Source organism: Alligator sinensis, unplaced genomic scaffold, assembly GCF_000455745.1.
Source record: "Alligator sinensis unplaced genomic scaffold, ASM45574v1 scaffold637_1, whole genome shotgun sequence".
NCBI classification, from domain to species: domain Eukaryota; kingdom Metazoa; phylum Chordata; order Crocodylia; family Alligatoridae; genus Alligator; species Alligator sinensis.
In genome coordinates, this window is record NW_005842368.1 from 994,777 (window position 1) to 1,015,738 (window position 20,962).

At 43.5% G+C, this 20,962-nt stretch overlaps 1 protein-coding gene across 1 annotated transcript in view; it reads left to right on the forward strand.

The window, feature by feature from the left end:
* Window positions 1-20,962, forward strand: part of FZD3 (frizzled class receptor 3) — a 74,741-nt gene that overhangs the window by 34,462 nt on the left and 19,317 nt on the right. The window contains 1 exon segment of the mRNA XM_006029259.2: window positions 1-373. This exon segment is cut by the window's left edge and continues 29 nt beyond it. Within this exon segment, the coding sequence (XP_006029321.1) occupies window positions 1-373 (373 nt within the window).

Below are 20,962 nucleotides of genomic sequence, written 5' to 3' on the forward strand. Positions count from 1 at the left end.
CATCCTTTTAGCAATGAATAAAATTGAAGGTGACAACATTAGTGGCGTGTGTTTTGTTGGCCTCTATGACGTGGATGCACTAAGATATTTTGTTCTTGCTCCCCTCTGCCTGTATGTGGTGGTTGGAGTTTCTCTGCTGCTAGCTGGCATTATCTCCCTCAATCGGGTTCGCATTGAAATCCCGTTAGAAAAAGAAAACCAGGACAAGTTGGTGAAGTTCATGATCCGGATTGGCGTGTTCAGCGTTTTATACCTTGTACCACTCTTGGTAGTAATTGGCTGCTATTTCTATGAGCAGGCTTACCGAGGTGTGTGGGAGACGACATGGATACAGGAACGCTGCAGAGAATATCATATCCCGTGCCCTTATCAGGTGAGGAAACAAAAGTGGCATGTCCTGAAATTCCGAGAAACAGGAAGGGATGAGCTGTCTTAAGGACTAATTTGCTATCCCTTACAAAAGCAGCTGCTGCTCCAAAAAGGGATGGATCCTGGAATTATTCTTATTGTTGAAATGCACTTTTTGAGGATTAGCTATTACAAGGCAGTTCCACAAATGCATTTAATGTGCCGTGAACCTCTGTGACAGCCTTGGAGAACTGACTTTTTGTTTATAGATAGTGTGGTTTTTCATGTTTTTGTCAGTCTGATGTTTTTATGACACCTGGGGACTTGGCAGGGGGGGAAGTATTTTCATTCTGATTTTAAGGACAGAGTTTACGGGCTTGACGGGGAATCAGATATTTAAGATCTGCCCTAAAGGAAGAATGGTGTGAAAATGAAAACCATTAATAGTCTGTTTAACAATTTTCCATTGTGTTTTTTTGTTAACTGTTCAATCATGTTTTAGCTTACAGATTTTCATGGTCTCAGACGGGTTGTATGCATCAAAACAACTTTTTTTTTAATATATCGTCTAAAGCAACCTGTGTAAAAAGCCCAAGCTTTCAGCTTATTGGTTTTATTATTTAAAAGAAACAGTTACACTTGACTGATCAAAATGTTTGATACAGTTACCATGGAAGTAGAAGCTATTGAAAATATTAGGTGCCAGACTGTCCAGCACTTAACTGTATTATCTTGTTGCAACTACAGGTTAAGAAGAGGAAAAAACTCTAGGAGAGAAGTTAATTAAATGAAGCCTAGGGGTTTTGTGCCAAAAAGTTGTTTCTAAAGCATCGAAATGGGCATTTCTAGAGTGACATCTGTTTTTATATCTCATTGGGGAGTACTTTTATTTGAAGGAGGTTATATAACAAAATTCATCTACAGGAGCTAGAATACCATGTGCATCATCAAAGCTTGCATTTCAATACCATGAAAATACCATCTGCTGGTTTGGGCAGTTTATATGACTCAGTACTCCTTATATTACCTTTTAGCCCTTTTTATTGTTTTTCCTCTTGCATTATATGAGGGTGATCCTCCTCACTTCCACCTAATGTTTGAGCACTTTTATGGCAGGAAATAGCAGTGAATGGGTGTATTCCATTTCATTTGCTTGATTGACTCCTCATAGCTGTGCTTTTTGTGTGTCTACTGTTTTGTAACGTGGAATTGGTTAATCTTTTTTTTAAAAATGTACTTATATAAAAAAAATTCCAGTCCAACACGTATGTAACCTACAGTCAGAGGGCATGGTGTTTCTTCAGAATTCAGTGTATAGAGTAGTTTAAAGATTGAAATATGCAGGGTCCTAACTAGCAAAATCCTGGTGAGTGGAACAATGTCAGTATATTGTAAAATGCTACTCAAATCTCCAGTATACTGTTAACATTATAATGGCTCTGCAGGAATCATTGTATTGTTAATGGAGGAACAATAATGGTTCCATTCACAGCAAATTGGGTCAAAGGAGCCATAGACCCTGAGTAGTATTAGAAGGTTTTTTCCCTCGATCTTTTCATTTTTTTTTTCCCTTTTAAGCTTCTCCAGTTTAAACTATCCAGGCTTCCAGGTGTGTGTGTGTGTGTGTGTGTGTGTGTGTGTGTGTGTGTGTGTGTCAGGAGGGGTAGGGGAGTTAAGTATCCTTGGATAGTCAAAGCTAGTTGGGAGGGAAGATTAAGATTCGGACCCAGTTTCTGAGTCTTCACGTGCTCTTTAGATAATCTTAAAATGTTTGAAAACTACTTTTGTCCTGACCCAAATCCAGTCTTCATTTAGTTTTTACTTGGGCAGAACTTAAGGTCAGCAAATTATGCCCAAGAACACTTAAGATTTTGCACTATTAAGAACTCGATCCCACAGCACAATGGCTAACTAAATTGTTGTTTTCTAGTTTGTTTTGGATTTGGATAATTTTTTTGCAACCATGGCATGAATTTACATTTAAAGTGCAATGAGTTTGTCTATTCATTGTAACACTGTCATGTCGCACTTGCCAGCCCAGATGGGGACCAATACCAGTTAACAATTATTCTGGGAATTCCCCTGGTGTAAGAGCCCCAGCAGGCACAGTCTTGAGGTAGTTATGCTTTTCCCCTGCAAGATGCTCTGTAATAGGAGTCATTGTTGGGTTATTCCTGTGCGTGGGATATTCTGGTTGCTGTTACCACTCACAGGAGCCATAGAGTATAATTAAATCTCTGGAATAAATTGGCTATATGATCATTATAGGCAGTGGTTCTTGAGGATTCAGGACATGGGCAGTAATCCGTTACTTACTTTTTTGTGAATTGCTTGTTCTTCCTCTGTCTTCCCAAGGCAATAGTAGGTACGGTCACATTGGCTGAAACATTAGAATCTGAACTGCCATAAAGAAACCATTTACAAACACACCTCTGAGAATACCTGCTAAAAGTTGGTGAAGGGAAAACAGCAAATACTGAATGTCAGCCTCTGGCCTGTTGGTACCAGATACAGTGTATTTAACAACTGAAGCAAGTTTACTTTAAAAAAAAAGAAGTGGTTGTTACTTTTATTCAAAAAAAAAAAAGCAACACAACCCTTCATCCACCTTCTTTGAATCTTACTTTTGTAGAAACATGTCAACATTTCATGGATTTATTTGGGGGAGAGGGAGGGGAACAGTAGGCACAGACGGAAGTGCATCTCCCTGCTATAACTTTGAAGGCTTTGCAGGAACCGTTCTCAGTTGCAATGATCCCCTGGACCAAACAGAAGTTCATTGTTGGTTCCAGCGGGAAGGGGAATCTAGCTGCTGACTGCCAGCCCAACAGCCCCTCCTCTCTCCCAGCCTGTCCCTGTTTCAGAATGGGAGGATGGGGAAAGGGAACAGAGGGAGCTCCTTCCAGGAGTTCCCCAGCTGGCACTGGAGGGTCAGGTGGGTGAATTGGAGTGCCCGCACCTTGGGAGGCTTTAGTACACCTGCCTCATCCTCCAGTGGGGACTGAAGAAACCCCAGACCGAACTCCTTTTCCCCCCCTCCCATTCTGAAAACGGCTTAGAGGCTAGCAGGTGGCGCAGACGCAAGTTACAAGAGACATTCTGCTTTGAAATGTCTTCATCTGAACCCTCATGCAATGAGGCTTCAGATTTTCATCTGATCAGCCATTTTTTAAGCAGTCTGAAGCTGTGCACTTGTGTTTGGTCACAGCTGTAGACCGCTTTCTGTGGCCAGATTGGGTGAAAATTGTCACTTCTGTCTGCACTCAGTGAGGCCAACAGGGAGCAAAATATCTCTATACCAACCTTGAAAAAACAGCTAGTAATGTAGGTAGAAGATCTCACGACCTGAAGAACAGCAGGAGTATGTCTCCATCATAAGCTTGTGTACAAGGCAGGGCACACTCAAAAAGCTATGGTGATAAGTGGGCATACTGGAAATGTACTGGCATGCTTCCTATACTGGAAGCAGAGTAGCCATGTTCATGCAGCACTGTGGCCAAGCTAACCAACAGTGCTTCCCAAACACTGCTATGCTGCTTCTAGTCCAGTCCAGCAGATAGCATGTACAAGGCAGCTTGGCATAGCAGTATAGAGTGTACCCATCATATTTCTTTACATGCGAGTGGGAGAAATTGATTTAGTAGCCTCCCATATTTAAGGTTCTGTTCTCAGTAATTGCATCTGATCTAATCTGCTTCCAGCTAACACTTTGTCTATGGATCAGCTATGTATTTTTGTCATCTAAAATTACTTGTAGCCCAATGCTACCTTTGCTAGCAGTTTCTTCCCCCACAGTTTTCCACGTAAGTTCGGATTTTCCTGTCATAGTACAAGTAATGCTGATAGTATGCATCTGTACACTTCGCTCTCCCAGTACTTCAAAATTCAAACAAAAGATTGACTTCTGTTTCATGAGCTCATTCTCCCTATGCTTCCCAAAAAGAATACACAGCCATGCCAAACCACATGAAACGGTTATGCAATAGGAGCTCCCACATGGAAAATTAGATCAAATCTCACTTATTATTTACAGCACTATAGAACTGGAGGCTCTGTCAGTGCCCTGTTGGGCTAACTTTTGTGCACTGGGATAGGGGCCAAACCCTACCACACTGAGTGTACAGTCTTGTGCTCAGATTAATCAAGGAAATGAGGCAAACAAATGAGAGAGGAGAAGGGAGAGGTCACAGATTAACAGTGTTCAGTGGTTACCAGCTGTCTTTTAAAATAAACCTTTTTATGAAGATCCCATTTCTACCAACATGTCAGGTGTGCCCTGAGAACACCTACCAGGTTGGGCCCCCTTAGGGACCAAGGCAGAGGAGCATCTAGTACCTGGACCTCAGTGGGGTACTAGGGTTTTGGTGCACATTGCTGCATCAATTTAAAGCATCTAACACCAAATTGCTAAACTGAAGTTTCAAACTACAAGACTGTGTGTAAGTGGCTCATGGTAAGAATTCAAATTGCACGTGCTCTCTTTTGGAAAGAGGTAGAAGTTCCCCAGGTTCCTGAGTGAGTACCTCAACTCTACGCATCTTTGATGGGGGAAGATAGTGGCAAACATTGAAGTCAACTTAAAACTAGGTTCTTACGTTATATTCCAGGGATCAATACTGCCCTGGCATTGTTCTGGACTCCTCAATGGATTCTGAGTTTCATGGCATTAAGCCTGGTTTTCAACTGTTGGTCCATATCCATAGAAAAATGGATTTTCTACACATGGGCCCCAGAAGTGTAGCTGCTTAGCCTATGAGAAATTGTATTCACAGAAATTTAGGGCTGGAAGGGACCTCGTGAGATCATGGGGTCCAGGCCCCCTGCTCTGGGCAGGAAAGACTGCGGGGGTCAAGTAACCCCAGCAAGGTGTGTGTCCAGTCTCCTATTGAAGATCTCCAGGGTAGGTGCCTGCACCACCCCATTGGGAGTCTATTCCAGAGTCTGATCACACGAACCGTGAAGTTTTTCCTTATATCCAGTCTGAAACCTTCTTCTAGGAGTTTATGACTATTGCTCCTGGTTTTCCCCTGGGGCGCTTTGGTGAATAGCTGCTCTCCTAGCCCCTGATACTCTCCCCTGGTAAGCTGCCACCAAATCCCCCCAAAGTCTTCTCTTTTCTAGGCTGAACAGTCCCATATCTATCAGCCTTTCTTCGTATGGCTCGCTCTTCAGGCCTCTAATCATACAAGTGGCTCTTCTCTGGACTCTCAAGCTTTTCCACATCCTTCATGAAGTGCAGCACCCAGAACTGGATGCTGTACTCCAGCTGCAGCCTCACCAATGCCAAGTAGGGTGGGAGAAGAGTTTTGCTTGAGATGCATCGGTTGATGCATGCCAGCGTATTGTTTGCTCTACTAACTAGCATCACACTTGTGGCTCATTCATTGTATGGTCAGTTATGACCCCCAGGTCCCTTTTGGACGTATTCAAAGGGAGGTGGTCCCTAGAAAGGTGGTCAGTTGTCATGTGTAACAATGACAGGCTGTAGAGAACACGCAGGAGGGACTCCCAATAGCCAAGAAGTGCTGGCAAGACATCAAACTCACAAGAGTGGTATTCAACAGTGTGTGCGTGCATGTGTGTGTGTGTGTGTGTGTGTGTATGTATCTCAGGACTTTCAGAGTTTTGAGGAGGTCCATAACTCTTGCTTTTTACAATAAACCTGACTAGTAAGAAAATCCTCCTACACTTCTGTTCTTTGCTATCCTAATATATTGCTTTCAACAGAGTTAAATGAAACTGAGGGAGCTCGGGTGGTCTAAAGCCCTAGTCTTGGGGACCATGGTGGCTAGACTCCCTTAGATCACAAAAGGGCTTTGGAAAGAAATCCAGGCCTACAAATGTGCCATATAGGACTATACCACTTGGACCAAGGCTCATAAACGCTTAAGAGACTTAACAATTGGGTCTCTTTACAACAGACTGGTAACAGTCCAGAATAAGACTGTGCCAGGCTGTGATGTCCAAACTATCTTTTTTTGTCCAAAGGGACCAGAGAATTAGCAGCAGCTCTCTGAGTTTGACCGTGATCTCATGTATACTAGCAGAAAGAGAGAGTGATGTCAATGATACCATGATGAGATCAGATCAGATTCTGAATTAGCTGCAGGGAAAATATTGCCTTCAGGTAAACAAGTCCAGCCTTGCTCAGGAAGGGTCTATTCATTTTGTTTGAAGCTTTCATGCCATTTAGTTCTTAGTATCTTCCTCCTTCCAGAATCAGGACAGCAGCATGCTGATCCAAGAATTGGTAAACTGGATCCTGAGGACCATCAGTGGGGAATAGCCATTCCAGAAAGCAAATAGTTGGTAACAAATCTTCCATTCCTTTTTGCAGAAAGGGATGTAAATTTGGCTATCGGGCATCCAAGAGTACTGTGCCCAGAAGGATAAAGATCTGTATTCAGGATTTTGGTGGATGGGATAATTTGTCTTGTTTCATGGATGTTGTTAGGCTGTCTAAACGTGTTACCCTCTGGAGAGATGCTTTTTGCCGGAACAAGAGGCTTGGCACAGTTGCTGTCTTATCCGTTTGAGTTTTTAGAGCAGTTATGCTCTGCTAGATCTAACCTTTCCTCTCTTTCTGCCCCAAATCTCTCTTCACTTTACACTTTTAAGACTCAGCTTAATTTTAAATATTTTGGTGAAATAGGAAAGGATATTAAATTTAATTGTTATATTGGCTGCAGAAAACAGATCCGTAGCCCTATCCTGTTCTTAGTCCCGAGAGACTGTATAGGTCTGGCTGCATAATGAAACTAAACGGGCTTTTCACAATGACAGGAGTTGTTTGCTTCTCTTCATTGCTGGAATTATCTGGAAAAGAGAGGATTAATTGTGATTATTTCTGTTTCTAAATCTTATTTTCATAATAAGCTCTAGAGAAATGCTCACATACAACATAGATGGGAAAAAAATAAAAGCGGAAGGTTTGTTAATAATTTTTTAAAACAATGAACATCATTACAGACTGTTATTTTTATTTAAGTATTAATAGTGTTACTTTTGGGGAGGGGGGGAGCTTTTTATATTAACATAAAACTGTGATACCACTTCATAATACAGGAGCTCATACAGATGCTACTTAAGCCCAAGGATCTATTAGGGTTTGAGTTATGGTAGCTGTACTTTCAGATAATTACAATTTTTTTTTCTGACTTAGTATTTTTATGGCATGTAAAAATATGCATTTCGTTTTCTTTATAATTTTGCTAACTAGGTTCCTTTCAACCATCATAGCCTGGCTTTGGTTCTTCTGACTGTTTTCAGACTACGCAGTTTGTTTCCACTGTATAGGCAGAGGAAACCTTTTCAGAAGCACCATTTCAGCTGGATGGATATACTTCACTTCCTAGGGCCCCTTGATACCTTGAACAAATGCTGGTGAAAGTGCAGCACAGCCAGAAAATACCATATTTTCTCACATAAAACACATCTCCACAAAATATACGTACCTTGTTTTTGAAAGGCAAAATGGGAAAAAAAACCAACCTTTCCTTGTCTCTGCAGCAGGAGCCTATGCTGGAGTAAGGAGAAAGTGTCCCCAGCCCCACTGGAAGCATTATAGCGTTCCCACCACCTGGCAGTCAGAAACTTATTACTCCATGTAATGCATGCCTGAATTTCTGGCCTCTGAGTTTTGGGAAGAAAAGGTGCATGTGGTATGTGAGAAAATACAGTACATTAATATTCCTGCAGAGTAGGTTGTGCTAGGCAACATTCGTAAATCAGGATTCTGTGAACAGGTGTCGACGGAAACTACTACCGTGGTGGAATAATAGAGTCCCCACCGTCAGGAGAAGCACCTAGGAGTTCTGAATTAATCACCTGCTATGATCATTAGAATAATTTCTTCTTGCTAATTTTCTTGCTCTACTGTTTGCTATATCCCGCAGTGCTGACTTTTTTTAGAAATTCCAATTGGAGTGATCTCCTACAAGCTTTAGCTCTAATGCTGCAATTATGTCTTTTTTTTTTTCCACAGAAAATTAGCACACGAAAGTGGATTGTTTCTTGGGGAATGCAGGCCTATATTATGTTCATTTTTATAATGCATAACCGTTCTTTACCTTGATTTTTTTTTTTTCAAACTGTCAGAATGATGTTGGAGGCAGATACAGAGATTATTCTTTTTTACTTCTGTAACGAGGCTATTTGACTTGCACAGTAAGAGATGTTTCCCCATGGCTGCAGTGGAAGGAAGGGAAATGGTAACCCTGTTGACTGGGGCTTTATTTTCATGCCCCAGTGCTTTAGAACAATTGCACCTGCAGATGAAACAGAAGAGGCTTGCAAGCATCTTACTGAAATCAGTGACAAGAAGTAATTATTTGGATGTTAGGGTCTGGCATTGTGGCACACAGAATCAGGATGGAATTTTTACCTTCTGTCCTTTTAAAAAAAATGCTGTATTTGCAGATTCTCCTACATTTTTCCACTAACCGTGGGAGCTGCCAGTATCTTTTTAAGTATAAAATGTCTCTGCTCTTTACCATCTGTGCTATAGTAGCTGTTGAAAAGCATGGCCAGGCAGGCAGCTAGGCTGAATACAGAAAAAAAGGCTTTGTTAAAAAAATGTACAATCAACTTGATTTCTTAAACATCTAATACTCTAGGTGTGTAACATAATATATATTTAAGGGTGTGTGCATATGTGTAAATCTGGATTTTCAGTTTCAAAAAAGATTTTGTTTAGAATTCCTTGCAGCGGAGGTAATGGGATTTGCTTAAATCTGCCCTAAGGAACTGCTTCTTGTTAAATGTAATTATCCTGTACTAAGAAAAGGCTCCATTAAATAGGGGGAAACTACCATCTTCCTGTAGCTCTTGGTTTATTCAAGAAGGTTCAGAAAGGCTGAATAACAAAATAGACTTCTTTCAAATCCCTCGTAAATAAAGTTTACACAGAAGATTGTGGTGTTTTGATAGCAGCGAATCAATTCAATTTTCCAATTTACTTCAGAAATTTAAGAGAAGCTGCTTTATTCAAACTAATTGCCTACATAGTTCTTGCACAAAGCTCTAGCAACATGTTTCTTGTGTCCCTATTGCACTTCTACAGTTCTGGGTAAGTTGCTTCTAGGATATAATGTATCTTTTATTTATATATACTGTCTCATCACATTGGCAGGCAGATTGGCAGTGCAATGGCTTAAAAGCCAAGGTGAAGGCAACCTTTCCACTCAGTCTGTGCAATTTGTGACAGATAATAGTTTAAGGTGGTAAAGGAGCTAAAGACAAAATACTTTTTCTCTTCCAGCTAGCTGATTTGTGTGCATTAAATTTTCTTGAGTATATCCTTTGCTGCTGTTTTATAGCTCTTACTAAAAAGGAAGATACTCGGTTCCTTTTTAAGTTCCTCAGTTTTTTCCATTTCTGCACTTTATATAGTACCATTTTCTCCCTAAAAATATTGCCTTTTTATTTTATACATATTTTTAAAAACCTGCTTGTTCCCATTTAACCACTTCTGCCTGCCATTTTCTGAAGCAGTAGTTTCTCCAGGTTTGGTGCACTAAAACATGGTGATGATGATATTTATCAATTTTAGCATCTTGGTAAAGAGTCCAAGTAATTAGCATGATATACAGTTTGTATTAAGAGAACAGAATGGCTATTATCTTTTCCATCACGATTCTCAACTGCACTGAGATGTTGGTTAGTACCAGAATAGTTTTATAGCTGAGAATTTATTGCAGCCTGGTTTACAGAGAGCAAATCCTCAGTTACAGAAGGCTTTTCTTTATATAGTATTACATTTTGGAGGTAATTTGGTAATTTCGGAAGCAATTTGCATTAACACTGGGGTCTGATGTCTACAAGACATTCTGCATTGGACTGAATTTAAGTAATCTACTTTTCTCCTGTGTTGCCTGCAGTATTCCAGGACCGTGGGGTCACTAAGCTATCAAGGAAGAGTGAAGCAGGCTGATTTTTTTGTGGGTTTTTTGTTTTGTTTTGTTTTTATTGGATTAGCTGTATAGTCGAGAGAGATGTCAGACAGGCTTGCGCACACAAAGATTGTTCTCTATAAATAAGCTAAATGACAATCTTAGTACAAGAATGAGCTAGCTGTGGATAAACTTAAATTGAAAGTTAGAAGATTTCCATTAAGAGTATAAGGGTGGGTCAGAAACATGACTCCAGGAGCTTTGGTTTATGGATGCAGTTTATAGGTTTGCTTGTAATTTTGACATTATGCCTGCAGCACAGACTGCCATTTTAATGGCTTAGAACAGGCCTGCTCAACCCCCAGCCCACAGGCCAGATTCAGCCACCAGTGCCATGTCATCCATACTGCCGGGTTGCCCATGGGTTCAGAAATAGTGTTGGGGGAGCGGTGGCACTGCTTCCATGCTGCCAGATTTTCAGACCTGTGGAGAGCCTCAGGCCCTGCATGCTGCATTGGGTGTGATCCTAGTGTGTAAGGCTGGACAGGAGTGGTGTCTGGACGCAGTGCCCAATCTCAACATGTGGACACGGGAGGGAGTGGCACCAGGGGCCAATTCCAGCATGCAGGGCCAAAAGCTTGAGCACCACTGGCCTAGAAAGTCCCTTTCAGTTCTGTTTTTTTTAAACCAAGGCTGGTCTTGCTCCAAGTAGACTAGCCAGGTTTACTATCCTAAGGGCTAACCTAGGGCCAAAGGACTGGACTGGCTTGTGGGACATGTTAATCCTGCCCGTGCTGGCTTGGAAGCACCGATAGTCCCAGAACCGGACAGCCACCCACCTTGGGGGCTTGTGTGTCTGCAGCTGCTGCCGCATCCCCTGCACAGTGCAGATGAGCAAGCACTGTGCAGGGGGACGCATGAGCCCCTGCAGCAGGCGGCTGCTGAGCTCCAGGCCTGCTGGTGCCTCCATGCCAGCCTGGGCAGACACGGGTATAATTACCACATCCCATGCGGCCAGTCCAGCTGCCAAGGCGCCTGCCTGCAGCTGTTGGGGCATTGCCTCCACGCTGCTGCCTGGCCAGTCATCACCCATGCACGCTGGGCTGTCACAGCCGCAGCTGGCTGGGAACTGGCGTGGGCCGGCCCCACTACCTGCCGGCTTTGGCCGGGGCTAAGCAGGGCCAGCTGTGGGCACTGCTGAAGGCAGGTGCAGAGGGGCTGGGCTGAACCATGGGGGTGGGCACACAGCTCCTGTGGCTCCATCCTGAGCCGCAGCCAGCTGGGAAGGACCCTGCCCCCACAGCCCAGCCTGGGCTGGTCCACCATGCCCGTCCTCAGCAGTGCCTGTGGGTTGGCCCGGCTCAGCCCCCCAGCACCCGCCGTGGCTGAAGCAGGCAGATGGCAGGGCCATGCCGGCCAGCATCTGACCACGCCCCTGCCCCTGCTGCTGTAGCAGTGAGGGGGGGTGTTTCATAGATTTCATAGACATCAGGGCTGGAAGGGACCTCGGAAGATCGAGTCCAGCCCCCTGCCCAAAGGGCAGGAAGTCAGCTGGGTTCATAGGATCCCAGCATGTTACCCTGGCAGGGGATGCTCTACCACAGCCAGGCAAACCCTGGCTGTAGTCCCCCATGGGAAGAGGGGAGGGAGGGAAAATAAACCCTAACTCTGCCCCTTCACCTTAGGGAGCCATGCCCCTGCTCTGGAGCAGGCAGCAGAGCCCAGCCCAGGGCTGCAGAACATGCTGGGGTCCTGGGGGACTCTGATTTAACTGAAACCAGGAAGGAGTCTGAGACAGAAGTTCCATAAACCGGTTTGACCCAAATCAGTTAAGTCTGATACTACATTCAATCAGGTTTATCTTAAACTAGTTTTGGCCATTTTGAAACTGGCTTATAAGCGCTGAACTTCTGTTCTGTTACAGATTTAAACCAGTTTCTGATCACTTAAACCGGTTTATGTGTAACTTCTATCCCTTGCCATGTAGCCCAGTCTGAGGTAGATTTACTAAGTGTTGGATGCAGATTAGGACTGTGCAAAACGGCTCTGTTCCATTTCACCTTGAGTTTCAGGGGTTCAACGGAACAGTGTTTTGTCTCGAATTTACTTTTAAGTTGAAACAGCTGTTCCATTCCGTTCTGTTGAAACAGAAAGACTGTTCAACACTGTTCTGAGTTTTGTTGGGGATGGGGAGTCAGACCAGCTGGGCTGACTTCCCATCCCCAGCACTAGATCACACCGGGGGACAAGAGGCAGCCCAGCTGGGCTGCCTAGCTGGCCTCGGTGCAATCTAGCGCGGGGGCTGGGAAAATAGCCCAGCTGGACTGACTTCCCATCCCCAGCCTATGGTTGAAACGTTTCGACTTTCAAAACGTTTCAACCAGCCTCGTTTTGTTTCAAGGCTATTTTGAGGGCCTTTGTTTTGTTTTGATTTTGCTGTTTTGACCCCGAAATTGGTCGAAACAGTGTTGAAATGAAACGGCCAGCGAAATTTTGCACAGCCCTAATGCAGATCTCCTTGGAAATCTTGGTGTTGGTGACACTTTTTTTTTTCTTTTGTCTAATCCCAGGTTTTTAGAGAAATTTCCATCTCATCAAAAAGGTGTTTCTTGATGCTGTGTTTCTTACTTTCACTGAAAAAGTTCCTGACTGGCTTTGGTCAGCAAGAGCTGGATGCAAGCCTTTAACAGAAAGGCAAAGCATACTGCAGCTGTACAGTCTGCTTCTCTGAGCCACTTGGACCTTAGTAAAGTTTGCAAGGGGAAATGTGCATAGATCTCTCTTGCCTTTACTCTTTGCATTATGTACGTTTGGGTGAGTCATCCTTTGTTTTGAAGTTGCTCTTGAATCTGTTTAATAAGTTCTCTTGTTAGGATCTTTTGAAGGAGAAAGAATTACAGTTTCCAAATGTTGCATCAGGAAGCTAAGCTTGTCCCTAATGGGGTACGTTCAGAGGGACTAAAAAGGTTTGAAGCGTAAATTGCCTTGTAACTGGAATTAGCTCTCGTGATTTTTATCCTGAATCTCTCAATATTTATTATTTTAACTCAAAACTCTGAGCTCCTGGAGTTGTGGGACTTGAATTTGTTCATTTTGAAAAAATACTTACTTTCACAGTTGTGGAGAAAAGCTTGGAAGCATTACCTGATGGCACCTTACAAGCTCAGAAATTAGAAGACAGAAATGACGTGATCGTTGACACTTTGGGTCAATAGTCCAGTGTACAAACCAACTTGGAAGACCAAGGACTGCATAATGTGAAGATATGACAGGCTGCTTCCTTTTCATCCAAACTTTATTTGAAACTCTATATCCTGTTCTTTTCTTCCATCTACATGGTCAAAGAGGCTAAATTCTTCTACTTCAGTAGCCAGGGAGAAATTAATGGTCACAGGCAAAATGTTTTTTGGGTTTGTTTAGTTTTTTTGCTAGGGGCCAATCAGGAGGAGTTGGCTCAGCTTCAGTTTTTTAGGTCTGGAAAAGGAGGTCCAAATTACCAGCCGTGACATTCCAAGTTAAGACATAAGACATCTGCATTACTACCAAGCTGTTTGCTCTCTTCAAATACTCTTGCTGCAGTAAAAAAACTTCCTTGAAACCTCAGAATAAATATTCCTTTTATGTCTAGAGACTGGTCCAATAGTTGCAAGACTTGCACTAAAGAATTGGACTCTAAATTGTTATCCCAGGAATGCAAAAGTCATTAGTATTAGAATTTCTGATGGCTGCTGGTCACTGTGACACGATGACAAACTACAGGCCCGGGGGGGTAAAAATATTGGACAGCTCATAATTAGACTCTGGGCATCAGTCATGACCTTCAGCAATCTTCTGGGACACCTTTCCAGGAGAATGATGTAGGGAGGTTTAGAAACGAGAAGACAAGCTTGCTGCATGATTCAGAGAGAGGTTTCTTCAGTTCTGTTCCTATGTAGGCATTGAATCTCTGCTGGCACAAGCTGGCTTTTGTTTAGTCATCCACTACACCTCAGAGGAAAGATTCCTCCATTTAATTAAAGAGGGATCCTTTTCTTCCATAGCTCGAATAATTCCTACTCCACAAACCTAAAATTCCAGTGAAATTGGGACCAAACTTTCCAAAAACAATTTATTAATATAGGGTTTGAAAAAAAAAGAACAAGGTCGAGAAAAAACCTGTATCCTCATACAAGTCAAGGATTCTGTTTCAGTTGCCAAATAGGGACAGTAAAGTGGATTACAGAATCCAGGTGGCATTTAGTTTGGTCTGTTTGGAACGTTTTAGTGTGGCAGGATTGCTTTAAATAGGCTGTGTCTACACGGATGTGTACTGCCTAGTTGCCTAATTAGCTCCGCAGTAAACATCTCTGCATCCGCACGCGTGGTCCTACTGGGTCGCAGGAAGCTAAAACTCCACGGCAGGTTAGTACTTGTAAATACAAGTGCTATCCTGCAGCACGTTGAGCCGGGTCAGAGCAATATACACCAGAGTTTATTGCTTTGAATGAATTGCATGTGTAGATGTGCCCATAGCGTAGTTTTTGTTTTTACGAGCTGGCTTTCTTCTGAGACCTGGGCTCTAGTAGGAAGTTTTAGTGACAGAAATTGTGTTCTGTCAACAGAAGTGTGAGTCTGCCCATGCTCAGTGTCTATCTCTGCGTTACACAAGTTCTCAGCTACCAGGTGGCTCCTGGCATAGCTAAAGTGGACACAACTTTGAATTTATCAGCTGTAGCAGCAACCCTGCATTGTCTCATACCAATGGCTTGGGTCACAGTTTTGAACTCTACTTGCCATGTTCAAACTGATTAAAAGATTGAATCCTCTGCTTCTTTCCCTTTAAGATCCCTTTTATTTTGGGAAAAACTCTTTTCCTTCCAGACCATTTGTGGGAGCAGACGGGCGTGGCGTACCAGCCCTTGGTTCTCCCTTGGAGCAAGGAGGAGAGGTTGGATCTCTTGTGTGTGCGCAGAGAGAAAGGGCTATTAAAGAAACTTGGGAACAGAGGTCTCTAAGGATATGGCACAGGGATTATGGGTCAAAAATCATAAGGAAGATGAAAAGCAGTACCAGGCAGAGGCAAAGGATCTTTACCAGATGTACCACAGGGCAGTGCTGGGGAACGAAAAATACGGAGCTGCTACAGTGATGCACCTGCTTCTACAGGGAGTTTTGTGCTATTTCTGGTAGCTATCAACTAGATGCAGAGAGAGAGAAGCTGAGCTCCCTAGCAAGGGGGCGTTGGAGGACAATTCCTTGGCAGAGGCAGAGGGATGATACCAAGGCATATCTGGATCCCCTGCTTTGGGCAGCTAGCTGCAATTCCAGCATAGGACAGCTAAAGCCAGAGTCAGTCCCAGCAGACCAAGTTCAGTGAGGGAGGGGAAAACCATTCTGCTAAGTACTGTATTTTTTTTCTTTTATGTCTTCCAACAGGGCTCGCCCACCTAGCTTGTGAGCAGCCTCTTTCCCATGTGCACAGAACAAAAGGAATTGCAGGCTGCACATGCTAGCTTTTTAGTGGAGGCCCTCCAGGGAGGAAATGTTAAAGGTTTATAGATCCATGCTCTCTGCTACACAGTGCCTGCTCCTTTTCAAGGGTACAGCAGTATTTCCAGGCAAAACACAGGACTAGAGCTGAGCAGGGCACCCAAGTCAGCAGTGCCACCATGTGTGCGGGCTCTGCTGTCCTGACAGTCAAGTAGTGCATCAGGCTGCTATTTTTCTGGTACAGATGGTTTGCAGACATGTAAACATGGTGTAGGTGTCACTCATGACTTGATGAGACGAAGGGGTACTAGAAATGTGAAGGTGGTGTCCCGCTCGGGCTCCATCTTGTCGTCTGGCAATCAGGGCTACACCATTTGTCCGCACAACTTTCTGAGAAAGTCCTTCATTGGCGCACCAATGTCCCTTTGCTCTTCCTCTTGGAGCTTTTTCTGAAGCTTGGCCTGGAACTTCCATATTCCTTTCCTTTATGTTCTTGGCCCTAGCTGCTTTGCTTCTATCCCTTCCTTGCCACTCCGAGTAATTCAGTTGGCATCATCAGTGTTAATAACGGCCTCAAATTAGCCTGCCCATTCCCTGGTTCACCTAAGAAATTAAGTGAATCAAAAAATCCACTACAATTTTTTTCTTCTTAAACTTTCTTTGCTGGTCCTTGCCATGCTCCTATAGCATGTGGCTTCCCTGCTTTCTCATTCTCCTCTGAAAACATGCAGGTTTTATGGCTCCGCTAAATTCACCAAAGCAATAATAGCTTGGTCCCAAAGCTACTCTGCCTATTGTAGCTTAATAAAAAAATATGTTAAGGAGGTTGGGGGGTGGGGGGGGTTAAACTTTGTACTACTGCTGTAAATCAGGCCTGTTCCCTCTCCTTCTTCCCCGTCAGTGCCCTTGCCTAGGGTAGCCTTGACATACATGCTATCAGCAGTCCCGGCGAGGCTATTAATGAAGTGAAAGATGCTCCAAGGAGGACACATTCATAGAGCTAATGGAAATGCATCTATATGGCACAAGGCAGCACCATGCTGAAACCACCCAAACTAGCTCCTGAATTGGAAGCTTTATAGTCTTCTTGGAGAGCTTATTGCCCCCCAGATAGTGGTATGCTAATGTAGCTATAGTGCTACGGGTTTGGGACCTGTACTGAGCTAGTGCAGGTGTCTCGGCACAGCATTATCTTGCACTTTTTCCACTGCTTTTCAGCTGCATCAAGTCTTTTAATGAAGGGAATGAAGAAAGAAAATCTTACAGAAAGACAAGAGGAGAGGGAGTCATACCAGCAGGCCAAGGAGGACACAATGAATCTCCTGAAGCACCAGACCACCATGCCACTGTGAAAACCTGACCATCAGATCCCATGCATTGCAACCCTCACCCTGTGGGAAATGCACCATTAATGAGGGGCCTTGCACCCTGCTAGTGTTGGTGTAGGCATTCCCACCACCCTCAAGCCATACGCTCGGCAGTGGTAGAAGGGAAGGAAGCTACAACTTCTAAGATATTAGTGTGTAGACAGCTGCAGAGGAGCTTTCTTCCTTCAGGGCTTAGCTCATCCTACTGTTAATTTACATGGAGGGTTTTCTATTTTTGTCTGTCTGTCTGCTTGTGGGCTTGCCTGGTCTGTGCCACTGGCACCTCAAATGAAAGCCTTACTGCAGGCTGACATCTCTTCAAAGTATTCAAGAATTGTTTGAAGTCATTTTTACTTCTTTCAAAACCGTATTCGGACAGCAATTTCAGTGACAAGATTTCACTTTTAGATCAGGGGTCGGCAACCTACAGCCCGCAGGTCAGAGTTGGCGGGTGAAGAGACTGGATCTGGCCCAAGGCAGCTCGGTCAGCAGCACGCTCCAGCCACAGCAGCAGACACCAGTGCCAGGGTCCTATTGCCTGTGTGTTCAGTTTATTGGAGCACAGGCAGCATCCCCGAGGTCCCTAGTGCCTGCTTTTTTTCCTATCTATTCCCTTTACAGACTGATGATAACCAGGGAGGTGTGGGGCTGTGGCCCAAGGTGGGCGCTGGGCCGCAAGCAGTGGTCCACAGTGGCAAAAGGTGCCAACCCCTGTTCTAGACCTGTCAAATATTTTCCTCCTTATCCTTCCTCTTGCTCTGCTTCTGTGGTACCCACCAGCCTCCAAGAATAGTCTTTATTTCTGAAGAGGTTTTTCTACAGTTAATACTTTCCACTCTTTCATCGAGTTAGAGGGGAACCTATTTGAGTGATCTAACAGCCTCCTCGGTGGCCCAAGTGCATGTGTTGTACCTCCAGACCCTGCCAGCTGCAGAAAATATGATTTGAAAAGAGAACGCTGGGCACAGTGCTCATGGAGTACTCCAGATATTAGTGTCCTTGGTATCTTGGGACTTTGTGGTCCGTTTGGTCAGTGGCAATTTGAAGCCCAAAATGACAGCTGTTGAGTTCCTTCTGGGCCAGGGGAGGTTTCTGGCACTGAGCGCCTTAATTCTTGCACTGTTTGTATCTGATTCTGAACCAACTGAAATCAACTATGGACTTCAATGAGAGCAAAATAAGATTCTCTTATGATACTTTTCTGTTTCGGTAGTCTTTTTAGCTTTCCAGGTCACCAGTCTATGCTATTTAAATGACAAAAGTATAGCTCCCCCCTCTTTTTGCATGTTGATCAGGTCTGAAACAGGAAACGGACAAGACAACTGAACAGGATTAAAAAATATCCTTTTAGGAAAACAAAATAAGTTCATGTAACAGCCTGAAATCAGGTTGCTCAATCTTTCTTTTATTGGGAGGCCAGCAGCCTCATGTGGAAAGCTCTAAGGCAGTGGCTATGCCTGAGGTTGCTTTATTAATATGATGTGGTTTGATTATGTTCCTTTTTAGTCCCTTCCCGTTCTCCCATCTTTAACAAAAGGCCAGCTTAATTTGACTTGCATTGCCTTTTATCCATGGGGAAATCTAAGTGATCAATGTAGTTGTGGAATTGTGCCCCAAAGGAGGGGGACAGGTGTTGGGCACTCAGAGGGTTTGAGCTTTCACTTCACATATGTGGCAAGCTCATTAATTTGCTATTTGATACATTTTAGTAGGAGGGGCCATTGTTCCCCCTCTTTCAAATCCAGCCATGATTGATAGTGAAGGGAGAAGGGAAAAATACTCAGCAATGAGTTGCATAACATTCCCAAATTAACAGTGCGTCTGGAAAGAAGCATTGTTTTTCCCTGGAGGAATGCTAACATTGATGTTTTTAAACCTTTTATTGAACACCTGCTAGTGTGTATGAACCTTTTGTCACCCCACATAAATTAATCTGCATTTAGAGCAGCGTAGGTTGTAGAGAAAGTACATTCTTCTTTGATCTATACCACTAGGTGCTTGAATGGAGCTCTTTGCAGCCCGCAGATAGAGACAAAATAAGTCTTTACATTACAAAAATGTTACCTCGTATATGTGCAATCTCTACCAGTTTAATTAACCAGCTTGGCTGTTGATCTCTAGTGGATGGAATGTCAAATCCTTCCTGGTTAATGATGGAGTTGATCTCAAGCTCACTAAGGTTTCTGTTTTGCTCCGTGGCACAGGGCTGTCTCTGCAGCTCCTCAAGAAGCATTTACTGCCTCCATATTCTAGCTCTCTCATTTCCTGGGAGATTGTCACTGAAGTGTCGCAGTAGCTGACTCCCCCAGGAGCTCCATAGCCAAGAAGTGCCTCTGCCAGATACTTCAGGTCCCTTCTGTGAGGGAAGTACAAACTCAATCACTAAGAAAAGTGCAGGACTGGAAAACAGAAGGGACATCAACTGTGGGTTGCATTGTGGGGCTAGTCCCTCTCTTCATTATTTTGGGCACGTCCTGTTGCTTTGGGAGGTCCTGCCTTAAATGCAACCATGTGCAGGTGTTGGCCAGCAAGATTGTAGGATTAGCCCTTGATTTAGAAAGGAAGATATCATTGTAGTTCTGTTAGGCACCAGACATACAGGGCCAGATGCTGTTCCACCTGTTTAGTCTACTTAAGCATCTAGGCAATGAGGTATGATCCTAGGCTGAACGCCCTGAAAAAAACGTTAATGCACCAGATTTTGTAATGCGCTATCACCTCAGCCTAAAGGTGTCCTATTCCATTATCACCTCAGCCTAAATCACAAAAATATACCGAAGAGGAGGGAAAGGATCCATACACTTCTTTGCATTTAACTGTATTCAGTGACTTGAGCAGGGTGAAACAGAAGGTTACTTAGATGCATGGGCAAACTGGGCAGCCTCCCGGAAGCCTGGACAGAAAGGGGGCCCGAAAACATTAATTTTGTTTCTGTTGTCCGATTATTATTATCATTATCTCTGACGAAGGGGGGCCTGATATTAAAAGTTCAACCAGGTCCACCAGGAGTCTAGGTCCGGTACTGCCAATAGGTAGAATAGGTTCTAGATGATGGTGTCTAACAACTAGACTTGTGAACAAGCTGGTTGGTGACTTGGAAGTTGGTGGGCACTGCCGTTGTTCATTTTTAGCTAGCATACACCTTGAAGAAAGTACGGGGCTGTTACTTGATTGAGTTGGTATAATGTCTTATGGACCACATACATCTAAAAGATAGTAACTGTGAATGCCTGGGGGATAGTTCACTGAAATGTCTTTTTTTTTTTTTTTTTTAATTGTAATTGGCAGGGTTTCTGCATGCTGTAGTTTTTACTGAAACCTTGCTGTATGTTTTTATTTTTGCTAGTTTGTTTTTTTTTAGTTCTTTAAGCATGAAGCACTATGGACGTAACTTTTATTTTTTAAGAGAATAAATGTCTTCATTTTTGAGGCACTGTTAGGATGATGTTGTAGTCATGATGGTCCAGAAAAACTGTGAGAAGTGAGGATTTTTGTGGGTGACATATTTTATTGGACCAACTGTATAGTCAGGAGGGACATAGACAAGGTTTTGGGTGCCACTGTTCCCTTCCTCAGGTCCCTGGGAGAGAAGTGTTGGCTTCTCTCCCAGAGACCTGAGAAAGGGGACAGTGGTACCTGAAAGCTTGTCTTTGTCTTTCCTAACTACCCAGTTGGTCCAATAAAAGGTATCTTTCATTTTTTGACAGGCAAGTTTCCTTGGGTAGATGTGATCTTTTTTTAAGACCAAATAAATACTTGGAAAAAAGTTCTTTGCAAGCTTTTGGGCACAAACACCCTTCATCAGGCATAGGGAGACTCTGCTGGTGTTGTGTGTCCTCCAAGGTTGTTCTACAACCAACAACCCTTCACTTTTTGAGGCATTTTATG